The following is a 17582-nucleotide window of genomic DNA, read 5'->3' on the forward strand; positions in this document are numbered from 1 at the left end:
TAGGGGTGTTTTAGCAGCAGGCACAAAATTGTCTCCCATCACTGCTGCCAAATGCAGAATTACATTACCTATATTACAGGCCCACTAGAAGTAGCCTTTATTTGTGTTAGGTAAGCTCCCCGTTGGGAGAGCGAGTGCGTTCAGAGAAGCGTTGTGAGAGTGGTGTTGGAGAACACACAAACCAGCATACAGAGACACTGCAGTTTAAATAGGCTTTTACTTTCGTGGAAATAGAGGTATCAGAGTCCATCAAACAGCCCAAGTCATACATGGATAAGATAGTCAGCCATCAACATCTTTCAGTTAAGGGATAATCCAAATAACATAGTCCATAAACATACAAACAGTCCGGTACACAAAGTTTGCTAGCAGTTGCAAAACTTACAATAGCTCACGCTGATCACTATACGGCACTTCTAACAGTCAGCTTCCAAACACTCAGATCAGATCAGCATCTAACAGTGATTCTGATTCCATCTTATGGCCGATTGAGGCAACAGCAACCAATCACATTTTACAGCATGATTTAAAGAAACAGGTACAGCATTGTTACATAATTGATGTATTGCCAACCCAACCATTAGAATTATATTCCTAACAATTTGTTTCCTCCACAATGCAAAAGATTGAAAAATGACACACACACACACACACACACACACACACACACACACACACAGATCACTAAAAGCCTTCATTTGTTCTACAGATAGTCCTCGAGTTATGATTGGACGTTTAGTGGCTATTTTTATCCCCTCAAAAATACTTATGATCTGATATCTGACAAATCCCCTCCGCCGCACTCATAACGCTGCATTTATGGACATCTCCAGCGTCCCCTCATCACATAACTGAGGTTTATGACATTTTTGACAAAAATAGATATTTACCTCTGGGTTTAGGCAAAAACGCTCCATAGCAGACTGTTCTGATCCCCCCCTTCTCCATCCAGGAACGAAAGCCGAGACAAACATAAATGAGAATGTTGTTTAATCAGTCCAGACTCTCGTTGGCTGCAAGCCACATAAACAAAGAGATAAGCACTCCGGCAGCAAGTCCTACAAAACTTGGCAGCAATGCAAACAAACTCTGGCAGCAATCCAGCCTGTCAAGTTTGTTTCCTGTTAATCCTTAACATTGACTTCTGCAGAAAGGCGTGGCACAAGCAGTCTCTTTTATAATCAGGAGAGGATCTTAATGAGCATCAGCTGAGCATAATCACCTGCAGTGATTACGCAGGTATTCTTGACACCAAGTAGCCCTTTGATGGCGTGCATCCAGGAACAACTCACAGGTATTTTCTGGATCACTCTCCCTTGTCTCTTCCCCACTGATCCAAGGCTCAGGCGCCACCTGGTGGCCAACCAGTCTCTCTGTGCCCTGCTCAGAGTCGGAACCCTGTCCAGGGTCTTCTGCCTCCTTCAGGACCGACTTATAAGACCCCTCGCTGTCGGAGTCTGGTGGCAGCTCCAACGGCTCCTGCTGGGCCACAACAGCAGACAATGAGTTCATTAAATGACAATCATGTTCATTCAAAAATCGTGGGTTTATTAAATGATCTTAGTGATTCATTTAACAACAACCACAAAATAGTCATAAAACAGAGTTGGTCATTTGATGAGCCATTTTTATGACCATCCCAACTTACTACCATAATGGGCAAGTTCCATCACAGTCATACATCAAGGACTGCTTGTATGAGAGTATTTATCTAGTTACAACTGTCAAGTGTTTTAGAGAAGCTCCTGTTTTTGTTTTGGCTTCCCGAATAACAAATTAGGGAGGTGCCAGATAAAGCTTTTTTTTTTAGCCTCAGGTTTTAGAATGAAGAGTCCATTAGTATTAAAGCTGATAAAAATAAAGTTCATGTAAGAAAATGTGTATAGTTTTCATTTTCCTAATATATTTTGCAAGCAGTTTTTCACTATTGGATTTTATATGTTATTAAAAGGAGTACATTGAAACAAAAAGCAATCATCAGTGAATGTAAAGGTTATTTGAGCTTCAGTTTATTTACTGAATCAAAAGTTTTGTATTAAAATGAGGACTGATCAAATTTCTCTCACATCCCCAGGGATGGGTTCCTGCCAATTCCAATCTCTTCTATAGAAGAGGTTCCATAAATCTACAGTGCCATTTAGAACCGGTTCCAGCTCCCTCCCCCCGCCCGTCCGCACATCATCAAGATGAAGAGCGAGAGGAGGAATTCTGGGAGTTGAAGTCCACAAGTCTTAAAGCTGTCAACTTTGAACAAGCACCCCTGGGATTTTTTTTCTAAAGGGTTAGGGGTGCAAGGGTCTTGTAACTTGACAGCTTTAAGACTTGTGCGCTTCAAATGCCAGAGTTTCTGAGCCAACATTTTGGTTGCTAAGCAAGAGCGTTGTTAAGTGAGTTTCACCACATTTTACAAGTTGGCCACACCCACTCAGTCACATGGCTGGCAAGCCACTCCCACCCAGTCACATGGCCAGCAAGCCACTCCCATCCAGTCACATGGCTGGCAAGCCACTCCCACAAAGCAGGCCACACCTTCAGAAGATGTTCTAAAAAAAATTTGAAACCCACCACTGCACATCCCTCATAGGTAAAATCCAGCCAAAGAAAGAACTAATTAGCAATAGCAATAGCAATAGCAGTTAGACTTATATACCGCTTCATAGGGCTTTCAGCCCTCTCTAAGCGGTTTACAGAGTCAGCATATTGCCCCCAACAACAATCCGGGTCCTCATTTTACCCACCTCGGAAGGATGGAAGGCTGAGTCAACCCTGAGCCGGTGAGATTTGAACAGCCGAACTGCAGAACTGCAGTCAGCTGAAGTAGCCTGCAGTGCTGCATTTAACCACTGCGCCACCTTGGCTCTAATTCACCTTGTTTAATTATTTCATTCAATTCTTATGATTGTGTCAAATAAAGCATGCAAAGAGCGTTTGCTGTTCTCTTTGAGAGTTAACCTTTAAAACTGAGAAGGAAACAATTCATGTTGTATTTCCAGTTTCACTTTCAGCCTTTCTGTTGTCATATCACTTCCTTATTTGGCCTCTGGCTGTGGGATTTAAAACAACAATAACAACAACGTGCTCACACATTTAAAGCATACATAACAATCCTGCTACAAGATCCTCAGCTGGTGTAAGGCATTAAGGAGAACAAGATGCCCTACAGGTGTCATTGGTTGGGATTGTAAGTCATTGAAATTCCACTGTCCAAAGTTGGAGGGTTTTTTGTTTTTTGATATCTACTTCCTCCTTCTTTTGGATTCACATTCTCCAGATTTTATACTTCTTACTTCAAGAGATTCTCAAACTCATCTTTAATATATTGCAATCATTCATTCAAAGCTTTTTTTTCATAGAGAATTAGAGTTGGCATACTAAGATAAGGATATCAGAAGTTAAATTCTCACAAGAGTTCTTAGCAGAGTCAAGAAAAAACTAAAAATTATACTCTTCTGAGAAGTTTGAAATGTGAAGTGTTATTGAAAATGTAATAATTTTGCATTACAAATGCAACATTCTAAAGAAAGTCCCTCAAGTCTTAAACAGCCTGCTGATTAAATTAACTACATTAATTCCAGCAGGAACAACAACATTTTGAACATACGACTCCTTGGATAATAATCATACCCATCTGCTTTCAACTAGGACTCTCCATTTTCATAAGAAAACTGATCTAGATATTTTTGAAGAATGTTTTTTATTGCTTTAAGCTCAAAAGAAAGCATTAGTAGAGAGGTTTAAAAAAAAGGCTAAAAGAGTCCCTGCGGATTTTAGTCCACGAGTCATTGTTGACTATAGGGAGTGGTGCTCATCTCCATTTCAAGGCCATTAAGCCAACACTGTCCAAAGACATTTTCCACAGTCATGGGGTCAGCATGACATCACAGAGTGCTGTTACCTTCCCATTAAAGTGGTATCGTATTTTTGGGAGTATAAGATGCACCTTTTTTCCTCAAAAAAGACGCTGAAAAACTTGGTGCGTCTTATCCATCGAATACAGCATTTTTTGCCTCCCGAAGCCCCACCCCTTCACCAAAAGGGTTGTACATACCCTTATGAGGCTTTCAGAGAGCTCCTGGGGGCTGGGGAGGGCAGAAATGAGAAAGAAATGGGCTGTTTTTGCCCCCCCCCCCAGCCCCCAGCCCCCAGCAGCACTCTATAAGCCTCCATAAGACTATGCATGCAATTTTTTTGGCAAAAAACGGGCCCGTTTTTGTGAAAAACAGGACATTTTTTGCTCATTTTTGGCCCCCTCCCCTCCCCAGGAGGACTCTGAAAGCCCCTCCAAGGTTATTCATGATTTTTAAAAAAAAAAACGGGCCCATTTTCGCAAAAACGAGCCGTTTTGGGGAGGTTTGCAGCGTGTAAAAACTCCCCCCCCCTTTTGGAAAGCTCTTTAACTGATTGATGAGAATTACATTGATTAAGTGCTGTGCCAGCAGAAACAAAGTCTTAGGTGCTGCAGATTGTCAGCGATTTCCTTCTCCAGCGCATGGATAAATACACCTGGAAACATCTAGGTACCTACTCCCTCCCTCCCTCCCTCTCTACCTACCTACTGTATTTCTCTCTCTCTCTCTATCCCTCTATCTACCCACTTACCTACCTACTCTCTCTCTCCCTATCTACTGTATTTCTCTCTCCCCCTCTATCTACCTACGTACCTACCTACTCTCACTCTCTCTCTCTCCCTACCTATCTACTGTATTTCTTTCTTTCTCTCTCGCTCTCTCCCTACCTATCTACTGTATTTCTCTCCCTCTCTATTTCTCTCTCTCTATCCTTTTATCTACCTACCTAACTACTCTCTCTCCCTCTATCTACCCACTGTATTTCTCTCTTTCTCTCCCTCTCTATCCCTTTATCTACCTAACTACTTTTTAAAAAAAAATAGCCTCTTCAAAACCTTGGTGCATCTTATACTCCAGTGCGTCTTATACCACGAAAAATACAGTATCTATTTATCTACTTGCATTTGAATGCTTTTGAACCACTAGGTTGGCAGAAGCTGGAGTGAGGACAGGAGCTTACCCTCTGTCTTGGTGTTCTGGTCTCAAACCCGGGCTGCCGGCTTTCCAGCCAACAAGCTCAGCATCTTAACCACTGAGCCACTCAATAGAGATAGTGATGGATGAAAGTAAAAAAACAAGGAATTGTTATCACAAACTGGAAGCATATTAGATGGCATAATAACATTGCACTCTCTGAAAAATGCCAGGCCTTGGATGAATTTATTCTGATTATTAAAATGAGGAAGGCCTGAATTTAAAACACAGTAATTATCTAATAATTGTTAAATGTGGGTCTTGTTGGAGTATTGTAGAGTACTGAGTTCTCGCTTAAGGAAAAGGAAAAAGATGCATAAAAAGAACACTGTAGCAATAGCACTTATACACCACTTCACATTGCTTTACAGCCCTCTCTAAGCAGTTGGGGCCTTTTGCCCCCAACAATCTGGGTCCTCGTTTTACTGACTTCAGAAGGATGGAAGGCTGAGTCAACCTTGAGCTGGTCAGGATCGAACTGCAAAACTGCTGGCAGTCGGCAGAAATAGCCTGCAATACTGTGTTCTCACCACTGTGCCACCACCATATAGTTGAAGAAAGAATTTGTATCTGTGTTTGCACAATAGGCGAACCTGTGTTTGTTTTAGTCTTGGCTTTGTTGTTATTGTTAATTAATTGTTTTATTTTTGTGTTTTATTTTATTTACGGTGACAGCTTACGGAGTTGAGATCAGAATTTGCGTTGCTAAGCAAGGCAGTTGTTAGGCGAGTGTCACACCTGGTTTTATGACCTTTTTTGCCATGCATGATTGTTAAGCAAATCACTGTTGTTAAGGGAATCATGTGGTTGTTAAGCAAATCCAACTTCCACCAAGGACTTTGCTTGCCAGAAGCCAGCTGGAAAAGGTCAGGAATAGCAATCACATGACTGCAGGAGACTTGCATCAGTTCTAAACCCATGCCAGTTGCCAGGCACTCAAATCATGTGACAGAGAAGATGCTGCAACATTTGTAAATGCAAAAACTGGTTGTAGGTCACTTTTTTTCAGTTCCATGGAAACGTTGAATGATCACTAAATGAATGCTTGTAAATTGAGAACTCAAATTCAGAAAATAAGTTCAGTCAGTAACCTGGTTAAAAGTTTGGTTACAACCAGAGGTGGGTTCCTACCAGTTCGCACCTATTCGGTAGAACCGGTTCGTCAAATCTACCGAACCGGTTAGAAGAGGTTCCACCAGTGGACCCGGAAAGCAGGCCACACCTACAGAAGAGGTTCCAAAATTTTTTGAAACCCACCACTAACACACACATACACACACTCACACACAGACAGACAGACAGACAGACAGACTCAAAGAAAGGAAGAAAGAAATAAAGAAAAAAGAAAGAAAAGTGAGAGAGAGATGAAAGAAAAAAGGGACAGAGAGACAAAAGGAAGGAAGGAAGGAAGGAAAGATAGAGAGAGAGAGAGAGAGAACACATGGCCGGCAAGCCACTCCCACCAGGTCACATGGCCGGCAAACCACTCCCACAAAGGAGGCCACACCCACAGAGTAGGTTCGAAAAAAATTTGAAACCCACCACTGGTTACAACCTGGAGAGAGAAAAAAATGATGCAGAGAAATTGGTTACTGGACTGGAATTGGTTCTCCTGTGCTCATAGTACAGTAATATCTCTTGGGTTCTTCTTCAACTACTGTCTACTATAAACTGCTCACTGTTTCTATTGTCAGAAGGCTGTTTGGTGATTTGTTATGTTTATTTGTTAGATTTATATCTCCCCACACACTTGGAACCAGAAGCTCAAGATGGCACACTGAGCACTTTTAACTTCAATAGGCAACAGCCCTGTGAGAGAGGTTGGGTTGAAAAAGAATTGAGAAGATTGAGAATTTCCATAGCTAAGGGTGGACTTGAACTTGGATTTCCCAATCCCTAGTCAGCAACTTAATCACCATACCACACAGGTTCCTCATATTTCTGAGCTAGGAAACAAAAACAATCAGATGTGACTCTATTTACAACATACTCCCAGCTATTAAGAAGTTGCTCAATATTTAGTTTGGTTTAACAGGTCGAAAGGTCTATGTTGAATTGGCAGATTGAAATCCTTGCACAAGATGACCACAACTGCTCACAGCACACAACTTTTTACCTTTACTTTAAGGCAGCCACCCATAATCTGATGACCTTCCTCTTGGCTGAAGATCATCTCATTTCACCTTCTATCCTCCTCCAGGTTTTATTCCAGAATCTGAAGACAGGTTTTTAGATGGAAAGCTTGATCTGAAGAACAAAGGAAAAGTCCTAATCGGAGCATAGTTACTTACCATGCCTGGTAGTTTGGAGGGTCACACAACAATAAAAACACAGAACTGATGTCACACTGATGACAGTCAGGAAGCTAGCATAGAAGGAAGGAAATTAAGTAAAAGAAATCATCCTCATCTAACTCTCCACTGGTTAGCTTGAAGGGGTAATACCTAATATGACACAATCCGTTTGGTTTCCCCTCAGTTGGCAATAAAGGAAAATACAAGTGTTACGTTTTACTCAGTAATATCCGTATCTACATAGGAACAATGTCATTTCCTGAGCTCTCGCATTATCTGTTGAAGAGTGACTCTGGCAAATATTGAAGGCTGGAGGAGGTCCTGATATGGTGAAAAAATTGAAATTGAAATTTTTCTACAGGCGGCTGAGCCAGAGACCGACTGCTGAAGAATTAGAGCAGAGGAATATTCTCAAACGTAAGTAGCTTCAAACTTACATTTAAATTAAGGAAAAATCATACAGTGTAAGTATGCCCCAGGGTAGAACAGTATTTCTCAACCTTTTGGAGTGTGGACTTCAACTCCCAGAATGTTGTCTGGGGAATTATAGAAATGGGAGTCTACACATCTTAAAATTTCCAAGTTGAGAAACATGGCTCTAGGGTGGTAGTCAGGGGTGGGCTGCTAGAAGTCCGCCCAGGTTCAGGAGAATCTGTAGCTAACGTTATGGCCAGTTTGGAGATCCTCCAAACCCACCCCTGGCTGGCCCCGCCCACCCCACTCTGTCCCTCTCGGGAGTCTCCACACGGCCTGTTTTGGATGTGAGGTAAGTACAGGGTCCGCACGAAGGATCAGGGAGCGGGAAAAACAGGCCTTCTGGAAGGCCAGAAACGGGCCCAGGGAAGGCAGTTTTCACCCTCCCAGAGGCTCAAGGAAAGCCTCCAGAGCCTGGGGAAGGGGAAAATGCCCCCCCATGTGGTGCAGGAGGCTGACTAGGCCACACCCACCATGGCCATGCCCTTCCAGCAACCAGGCAAAGAACTCATTGCTGAAATTTTTGAAGCCCACTCCTGGTGGTAGTTCTCAAGCTGTGTGTCAGCGTTCCAAGTCTCATGTAGAATTAAATCAAAGTCCAAGGCAAAATGATCCTTAAAATTCCAATTTAATAAAGCAGACATCTTGGCACTGTGCTATGAAATCCCAATACTGGAAATGACATCAGAATCCCACCCAGTTAAAAGTTCATGATCTTGTCCCCACACCCACAATCCATCACATGGTCCAATCTTCTTCTTCCACGCTGGCATCCACACCCAGCTGCTTCCGGTCCAGGTGTAAAAGTACGGAGACAAAAGATGACCTTGAGCTTCTAGAAAGGAATGAAAACAATACATTCCACAATCCTACTCCTGTCTATTCCCCCCTCCCATCGACTATACTAATGAAACAGCATAATGAAATAAGAGAAAGTGTGGCAGGCCAAAATTCTAAAAGGAATATAATTGCAGGCCTAACACTGTGGTCTGCAGAGCCCTGAGGGAGCTGCAATATCTTCACAGGGTGTCCATGAAGGTTTGAAGAAATGTTATGATTTAAATGTTAAGTCTTGGGTGTCCATGGCCATGGTCCATGATCCCAAAAGTATTCAAAGGGGGCTCCTGGTGAAGAAAAGATTGAGAAGCACTGCTCTAGGGGATCCATCCAGGATGGAGTTTCCATTCTTCCATTCTTACCCACCTGAGCCAGGCATACATTATGCTCTTGCACTGTTATTATTACCCAAAAGGGATTGCTTATCAAGAAGACATATTTATGTTTTGGTGGTTTAGCCTAAAGTTGAAATGAGAACATACTGAGGTCATCCCAGGATATGCAAATAAAGGTTGACCGTTTTCTCTTTTTCTTTTACCAAAATGTCCTATACAGATTTATTCAGAAATATTCCCCACAGTGGGACCTCAGTGTGTTTACATCTAAGACGCTGTATGGATTTCAACCAAAAATATAATCTAAACTATGCCTGTTGAAAAACGATCCAGTAAAATGCAATGGAGCTAATCCTAGATAAAGATGTAGAGCCTTGGCCAAATATCTCAGAATAGTACGCAAGTCATTCTTGCAGAAATATATAACTACATTTTCATGCACATTTTTTTTAACAGAAAAGCCACCCCGCCCCCCTTATGCTAGAGTTTTCGTTGTACAACCTGAATTAATGATATATCATCCTCAGCAAAACCCATGGTGGCACAAATATATTTGACTTAAAAATAGTTTAAGACACTTAGCTATCAATAATTAAAGAGAGAAAATAGTTTAATTACACTCCTCTTGCTGTAGGACATCAATCTTAAGCAGAGCAGCGTGAACATAAATTCCAGCGAAATGACTGGTATTTTGATGCAATTAATAACTGAATGCTAGTAAGAATGTGTCTCAGCATGCATGCTTTGAGAACCAAGCCAACTATATATCTGCTTTCACTCCTCTGTGATCAGTCTTATAAATGCGCTCTTGACAATTACAAGCTGGAATCAGGATGCCCTTGAGATAAACACACGTGATCTTGTCACCTCGAGGCTTCGCTAGCGCAAAGTGTTCTCTGTTGTGCCCCCCCCCTTGTCCCACACAAACACACTCCGAGCCAAAGATAAGTTACGTCATTTAATTAACAGACAGACAGGTCCTTGGCAGCAAACTGGCACAGACAAGCTTGGGCAGCAATAAACACAGATAAGCCGTGGCAGCAATCCAGCCTGCCAAGCTCACAATAATGTTCTCCCACATTAGTTCCTGTGTTGACTTCTGCAAAAGGAGTGTGTGCACAAGCAGTCCTTTTATAGTCTGGAGAGGAGCCTAATGACTACCAGCTGAGTGCAATTACCTCCTGTAACTGCACAACTGTTCCTGACGCCTATTAGCTCTTCGGTGCTGTGCATCCAGGAACAACTCACTGTTGGCGTCCGGATCACTCTCCTTGTCTGCTCCCCACTGGTTCAAGGCCCAGGAGCCTCCTGGTGGCCAACCAGCCTCTCTGCGCCCTGCTCAGAGTTGGAACCCTGTCCAGGGTCCTCCACTCATAGGGCCCCTCGCTGTCGGAGTCTGGTGGCAGCTCCAACAGCTCCTGCTAGGCCACAACAATTCTCTATGGGGCTGACTTTGAAAATAATTCAAAATCTTCAGCTGGTCCAGAACACAGAGGCACGAGCAATGATGGGCATGCCTCACTATGTCTGTGTGACACTTCTGCTCTGCAAGTTGTGCTGGTTGCTACTTCTGGGTGCAATTTAAGGTACTTATCATTACCTCCAAAGCCCTATATGTGTAAGGTCAGTTATTCAATTGACTGCCTCTCTCCCATGATTTCTACCTGGCCAGAGCCTGCCTGTGGAATGAGGCCTCTAAAATCCATGTGGCTCCAACCTGGTTGGCATTCCAAAAAGCCTTGAAAATTTGGCTGTTCTCCCAGATCTTGATTGATGTGGTCCCTTGCTGGGTGTATCTATTATTTTCTCTTTCTCAATGTATATTGTGCCCAGAGCCATCTTGTTTTGTGGGTTGTACTGTTTTTTTTAATATTTTTTTTAAAATTTAAAACAAATACAACATCCTTCTTTACATGCTGTAGAAAGTGTATCAGTTGGTTACAAATAAACTTTCGTGCATCTCTTCCACAGTCAACAAACACAATTCATATTAACTCAAGTATTTTAACTGAAATATTTATACATGTCACCATCATCATATCTCCATTTTCATTTGACTGTAATTGTTTAAGCATCCTTCATCATAAAATATACCAAAATTTAATACATAACCACATACTGGCCTTTCAATTACTATTTCTAAAATCCTCCACTAACACTAAATCCTTATGTCCTATTCTAGCTAAACATCCATAATATTTAATAACAAAGTTTTCTAATCCTCCTTTCCAAATCACTGTTTAAAATTTACGTCCAGTTTCCTTATGTTATACCCATATCTATATATACGTTGTTATTCTTATCCCTCCTTTATTTGACTATATCCTGTATCATAACATTTTCCCCCTAATAATCAAAACTTTAACTGTATCTAACTTGGTTCTTTTTTTTTTTATTAACCTTTATATATAATCCAAATGGATTTCTAATCTTCCTTACATGGGTACCATAAAATATTCATATCCAATTATACTCATCATAACACTACACATTGTATACATTAGTAACATTATCAATTATTTATTTAAACTATATCTATTGTCAATAAATTTCACTAAGTTTAACTAGTTTTAAATTATATTCTTCCATCTATCAACCTTCCATCTATCTTTCCCTAGAAACTCTTCCCTATTGTTTGCCCTGCCAAGATTAATCTATACTTTTATTTGTAGTTAATAAATCTTGAAGTGCAGAGATTGACAATATCTTGGCATTGTACACGATTTCTGTCAAATGCACGCTAACATATAACTATTTATTTATTGAAATCATTTATATAGCTACCCATCTTATAACCAATTCTGGGTGGCTCCCAATTAGAGACTGAAGAATTTGAATATTTTTAAGATGTACAGAAATTTATATCCAAATGAGCAAGGAGCAGTAATCATCCTTTGCCATTTTTTAAAAATGCATGCAAATTTAGAATTTTGTCAATCTTTTCTAGCACGGAATGAGCAAGAGGAACAGGAAGAAAAACGAGAGATCAAGAGAAGATTAACCCGTAAGGTAAGAAATTCCTTTGTTTTGTCCTTTGTGGCAACCTCGAAGCTTTGAAGCAGATATTCTTTACCATATACATCTTTGATGTGTTTGTTTCCTGAAAAGCATATTTTCCAAACACTTCATTCCTTACAAGGAATCCTTGAGGCATTTTCTCTTGATAATAGCTTTGAAGCCCTAAATGTGGATAGAGAAACCAGAAGAGGAAGCCGTCACAAAGCCGTGAGGAATTCAATAAACTGCTTGGAGCTGCAAAAATTGAGGAAAGGTTTTCAAACACTCGAGATGTTGCAAATTGCACACTGGGTTTGGTAAATCAAACTTGTTTTTTGTTTTAATAAGTTCATGCAATGGTGTGTCCCCTATTTTTTTCTTTTAATAGGCATATAGTATGTGTGTTTAAATCCCAGGACAACAAATGATCTTTGCTATTTTTTAGACAGAAAATAAGGGAATAAGGAAAAGTTAGTGAATGTTTTTTGAAAATAAAAGCACTCAATATTAGCCTAAATTTTTGGAATACATACACATCCATGCAGAGACACATACATTTCTGTATCTTTAGTGAAAAAAAGAACAGAAAAGATTCTGATGTATGAAAAATATACAAACTACAAGTTTAACTCATACTTGTGTGTATGTGTGAAGATTTAATTGGAATTATAAATAAGGTTTTGCAGTACTTTGCAGCTCATTCTAAAAAGGCACTTCTTCATATTAGATAGGAGTAAGAATGTGAGAAAGTTCCTGTCTTCAGCTCTTTAAAGCAGATGCATATTTCCCCTGGATTATATGATCCAGATCTCAGCTCTGGTTGGAGATATTCTGGGATACAATATTCCAAACAATCTTCTTCAAAAGGCATTATGGAGCTAACTCTGTCTTTTAAACACACTTTTTAATGGAGAAAGAAATAGAATCAATGGTTGGACAGTGGCTAAATCCAAGATACAATCTAAATCTCCAGTAAAATTCCACCCAAAATGAATGAGAAATTAATGATGGAGGATTGCTCAATAAATATGTCTAGCACCCAAAGTCAAAACGGATGAAAAGATTCAGTAATTTAGTTGCACCCTTTGTTCAGGAACAGTCTATCTCCTCTTCATTGTTTTGTTCATTGTACATTGATTCACACTAAGTGTGCTATGAACACATTATAGAAAAGGTGTTGTATAAACAACTTTTGTAACTGAGGTTTAAGTAGAATCAGTTTACAACATAGCTAAGTAACGTTCTCTGTTGCACTTCTCAAGACAGGTCTATCCCAAAACTTGGTGACTTTTTATGAATTGCGTTGAGTGAATATACATGGTGTGTCAAAACATCAAGAACAAAATACTCAGTTTGACTCTTCCGTTTAGGAGAAGGCAAAGGAAAATTAAAAATGAAGCCATAATGTTTGATATTTTTTTTAATCCAATGCTGGCTTGATTAATTGTAATATTAAATCAGCCATTCACTAATCTGGACACAGATTCTAATAGATAAACTGGCTATTCCAAATCTTTTATCAATCAAAAGGCTATATTTATTAGATTTTTCTTATTTAGCACACTTTTTTTAAAAAAAATGAGAAAGTATATTATAATATACGATAATCATTTTTATTTAAACTCTAGTCTGTGCAATCCATCAACTTCAGGGATGGGTTTCAACCGGTTCGCGGCAGTCCCTGCGAACCGGTTGGTCGGCGAACCCGGAAGTAAGTAACTTCCGGGAACGGCGAAGGGCGCGCCCGCCCGCCTGCGGTCCTTACCCGGTTTTGACGAGTTCTGCGCTTCCACGCATGCGCAGGATGCATACAGCGCCTGCGTGATCCTCCAGGAGCAGCTGGAGCGTCGCGCAGACGCTAGTACGCATGCGTGCACTGCGCGCCTCCATGAGGACACCGCCGGCCCCGTTCCAACCAAACCGGTTGGAACGGGGCGAGAAACCAACCCCTGATCAACTTTAACATTTGCATGTACCTCTATAACCAGCCCGTACCACAACAACAGCTCTCTTCCCTCCCATTTAGAAAACCAAGAAATAGGAAGAAATCAATTGAAGGCCAGCAAATTTTCTTTGCTTCCCTCATATTGGCTCAAATCAGCAGGGAATGTTAGAGATAAAGGGATCTTGAGAGTGGTGTGATTAGCCAGAGGATAGAAAGATTAGAAAGATTAGGTAACAATCTTTCATCAGCCTTTCAGACATAGATGTCACATTTGGTTCACTTGTGGTTCTGATAAAAAGGGAATAGAATTTGGAGTTTGTCAGAATAAGGATCCCAGTTTTATTCCTGTTTGTCTTCTCAGAGCCAATCTGAGCCCTTGCCATCATGTCTTAACCTAAATAGAATGGAGGGGTTTTTTTTTGTTGTATATTAAATTATCTAATGACTGATTCCTGCACTGTGCAGATATAACCCAGCAGAAAATTATAACAATGCACATATGGCCCAGTAGTGGGTTTTAAAAATTTTTAGAACCTCATCTGTAGGTGTGGCCTGCTTTGTGGGAGTGACTTGCTGGCCATGTGACCAGGTAGGAGTGGCTTGCCAGCCATGTGACCGAGTAGGAGTGGCTTGCCCGCCATGTGACTGCTTGGGCATGGCCAACTTGTAAAATGTGGTGAAACTCACTTAACAACGCTCTTGTTTAGCAACCAAAATGTTGGCTCAGAAACTCTGGCATTTGAAGCACGCAAGTCTTAAAGCTGTCAAGTTACCAGACCCTCGCACCCCTAACCCTTTAGAAAAAAAACCCGCAGGGGTGTTCAAAGTTGACAGCTTTAAGACTTGTGGACTTCAACTCCCAGAATTCCTCCTCTCGCGCTTCATCTTGATGATGTGCGGATGGGCAGGGAGAGGGAGCTGGAACCGGTTCTAAATGGCACTGTAAATTTGTGGAACCTCTTCTATAGAAGAGGTTAGAACTGGCAGGAACCCACCCCTGATAGGGCCATAGCACACTGACTGCCCTTAATATGCCTTAAAGTGCTCCTCGTCGTCCTCCTCCTCCTCCTCCTTCCTCTTCTCTTCCTCTTCTGCAGTCCTGTAACCTAAGTCTACTTTTATAGTAAGCTAGTGGTCTTGCTTCGTTTAAATAGCATTCAATGATAAACTCTGAGAAGTCTTGACATTCGATAATAGCCTCAGAACTCTTAACATATAAGCCTTAGTGTATGTTGAAAGTGGGAAAAGAATAGCATTTTAACATGAACAAAGATAGCACAAATCCAATTTACTTTTGCATATTTTGTGCTTATAGTCCTATCTTTGATATTTAAAAAGTGCTTTCAGGGGATTTTTGTTTTACTTATTCAGCTTATGAACAGAATGGAAAATAAATAATCATTGGGTGGTTACCATAGTGGCAACAACAATAATAAAAAAAAATGTAGACTTTGATGCAGACAGTTCAAAGTTACTCAACACTATGAGAAGGAAACCCATTTATAACAAGTGAATTTACAACACCAGGCAAATGTATGTGTGCTTTTTACTTTTATCCTTTGTAGAAGTGCAAAGATTTTTTTTAATGTGCATTTTCCAAAAAGGTCAGATTTTCTTTCAGGGTGTAAAACCCAACATTTTCTTGGGGTTCGGTGTGTTTGTGTGTGTGTGCGCGCGCGTGCACGCATGTGTGTGTGAGAGAGTGAAAGAGAAATAGCACATCAATCTGAACATATCAATAAGCAGTCCACAGATCTATTTCTTCTCTTCCATGTAACCTTCTATGAAAACATTCTAGAGCACAGGTGTCAAACTCGCCGAATCGCGTTGCCATCACGTGACATTTTGTGACATTTTGTGACATTTTTCCCCCTTTGCAAAGCTGGGGTGGGCCTGGCCTGTGCATGACACATCGGGCCACGGGCCGCCAGTTTGATACCCCTGCCTAGGGGGAATCTGCCTTTAGCTGGAAAACATTTTTATTTGAAAACTCTTTTTTTATATAACAAGTAGCTTCAACTTGTGATTTCTCAGTGGGGATAGAAAGTCAACTACTTTCTCACTAAGCCTACTGATCTTGAGTTGCTGAATGACAAATAGATATAAACCTTTTAGCCCCAAGGTGTAGATCAGTCCAAGAAATCAACTCTATATTAGGATTTAAACTACTTTTATTAAGATTGGCTACAGTAAGAGCATCTTGCCAATCTGATTATAGTTTACCTTACTATCTCCCCTTTTATAATAACGTGGATTAGGGAGGTCTGAAACATTTTTTTCATTCGATTGTTTGGATTTAAGCAAAACCTCTCTCCTCATTGTTTTGGCAACAGATCTCCTCTTTCTCCAATAAGGTCATCATCTTCACTCTCTACATCAGCTATGCTCAAGGATGCTCAGGTTGGAAGTCACAGTAGTGCACAATCAGCCCTATTCGTTCCAGCATTAATTTTTCACCAGACTGCTCCATCTACTAGCAGTAGATCCATTTAAGGCAGAGGTCATTCCATATCTCCTCTCTAACTCAATGTGCATTCCTCTTTCTCTAGGCATATATTACTTTGAGCCCCTAACATTACTGGAATTGTTATAAGACTGGTGAGTCTGGTTATAAGACTCACTTGTAGTGAGATGGGCGGTGAACAAAGTTAAGAAATAAATAAGACTGCAAACTTTGGCTGTTTCTCTGCAGCCTGTGGGGACATTATGTTTTCCATAGGAAGGCTATCTCACCTCATTTACAATTCTCCTACCACCTGAGTTCAATATCAGCATTTCTGATTACATCCAATACGGCATTTGAAACAAATTGCCTGTCTTCATTCCACCAGAGATTTCCTCTGTTGCTCATGGAGCATCCAATATCCTGATGTTACACCTGCATTCTTTATACTGATTTTCCTTCACTGTCCCTTTCCACATTCAGAAGAGTGTCTCTTAATAGCTGCTTAAATCAGACTCCCTTAACCGAGCCAATCAAAAGGGTGTCTGCAGGCAAGTTTTAACTGCTGTGTTACAATGACCACAGAGAATACTGTGCTATGTATGTACCATTGAGTTTTGTTTTTTTTTAATTTAAAACCATCCCTTGCAAACAGTGGTGGGATTCAGCCAGTTCGCGCCTATTCAGGAGAACCGGTTGTTAACTTTCTTTTGAATATACTTTTTTATTTTCCATTTTCATAACATACAATCACATGTATACTATTACATAGCCAGAATCCTATTATATTAAGTAGCAATTACATCAGTTCCTCTTGTCATCAACACCCAAAAAGATAAAAACCCATTATTAGCTCTTCTGCTCTCCATACACCTCTTTCTTCTACCTCTCTCCTACCTCCTTTCTTCCCTCCAGCATCCTTTCCTACTCTACTTCCCCTTCCTTTCTCCTTCTCCTCTCTCTACATTCTACTCCTTATCCTCCTCATCTTCCCCCCTTACCCTCTCCTATCCCTCTCTTCCCATCTTTCTTCTCCCTTCTGTTTCCCACTCTTCATCTCATTGGTGTATTTCCGCTTCTGAGCAAACTCCATTCTAAGTTGATGGTATTTATACTTCCATAACAATATACTTAACATATCCTAGTTTTAAAGAAAAAGTAAGAGAAGACAGTATACATGTGCAATCATATTACATTAAAATCGAACACCCCTCG

At 40.7% G+C, this 17582-nt stretch overlaps 1 protein-coding gene across 1 annotated transcript in view; it reads left to right on the plus strand.

The window, feature by feature from the left end:
* The window catches only part of PHACTR1 (phosphatase and actin regulator 1), a 108046-nt gene that overhangs the window by 82188 nt on the left and 8276 nt on the right, over positions 1 to 17582 (plus strand). The window contains exons 8-9 of the mRNA XM_032222398.1: positions 7698 to 7753; positions 11930 to 11991. Coding sequence (XP_032078289.1) covers positions 7698 to 7753; positions 11930 to 11991 — 118 coding nt within the window. The remainder of the gene's footprint in view (positions 1 to 7697; positions 7754 to 11929; positions 11992 to 17582) is intronic.

The sequence above is a fragment of the Thamnophis elegans genome, chromosome 8 (assembly GCF_009769535.1).
Source record: "Thamnophis elegans isolate rThaEle1 chromosome 8, rThaEle1.pri, whole genome shotgun sequence".
Taxonomy (NCBI): Eukaryota; Metazoa; Chordata; class Lepidosauria; order Squamata; family Colubridae; genus Thamnophis; species Thamnophis elegans.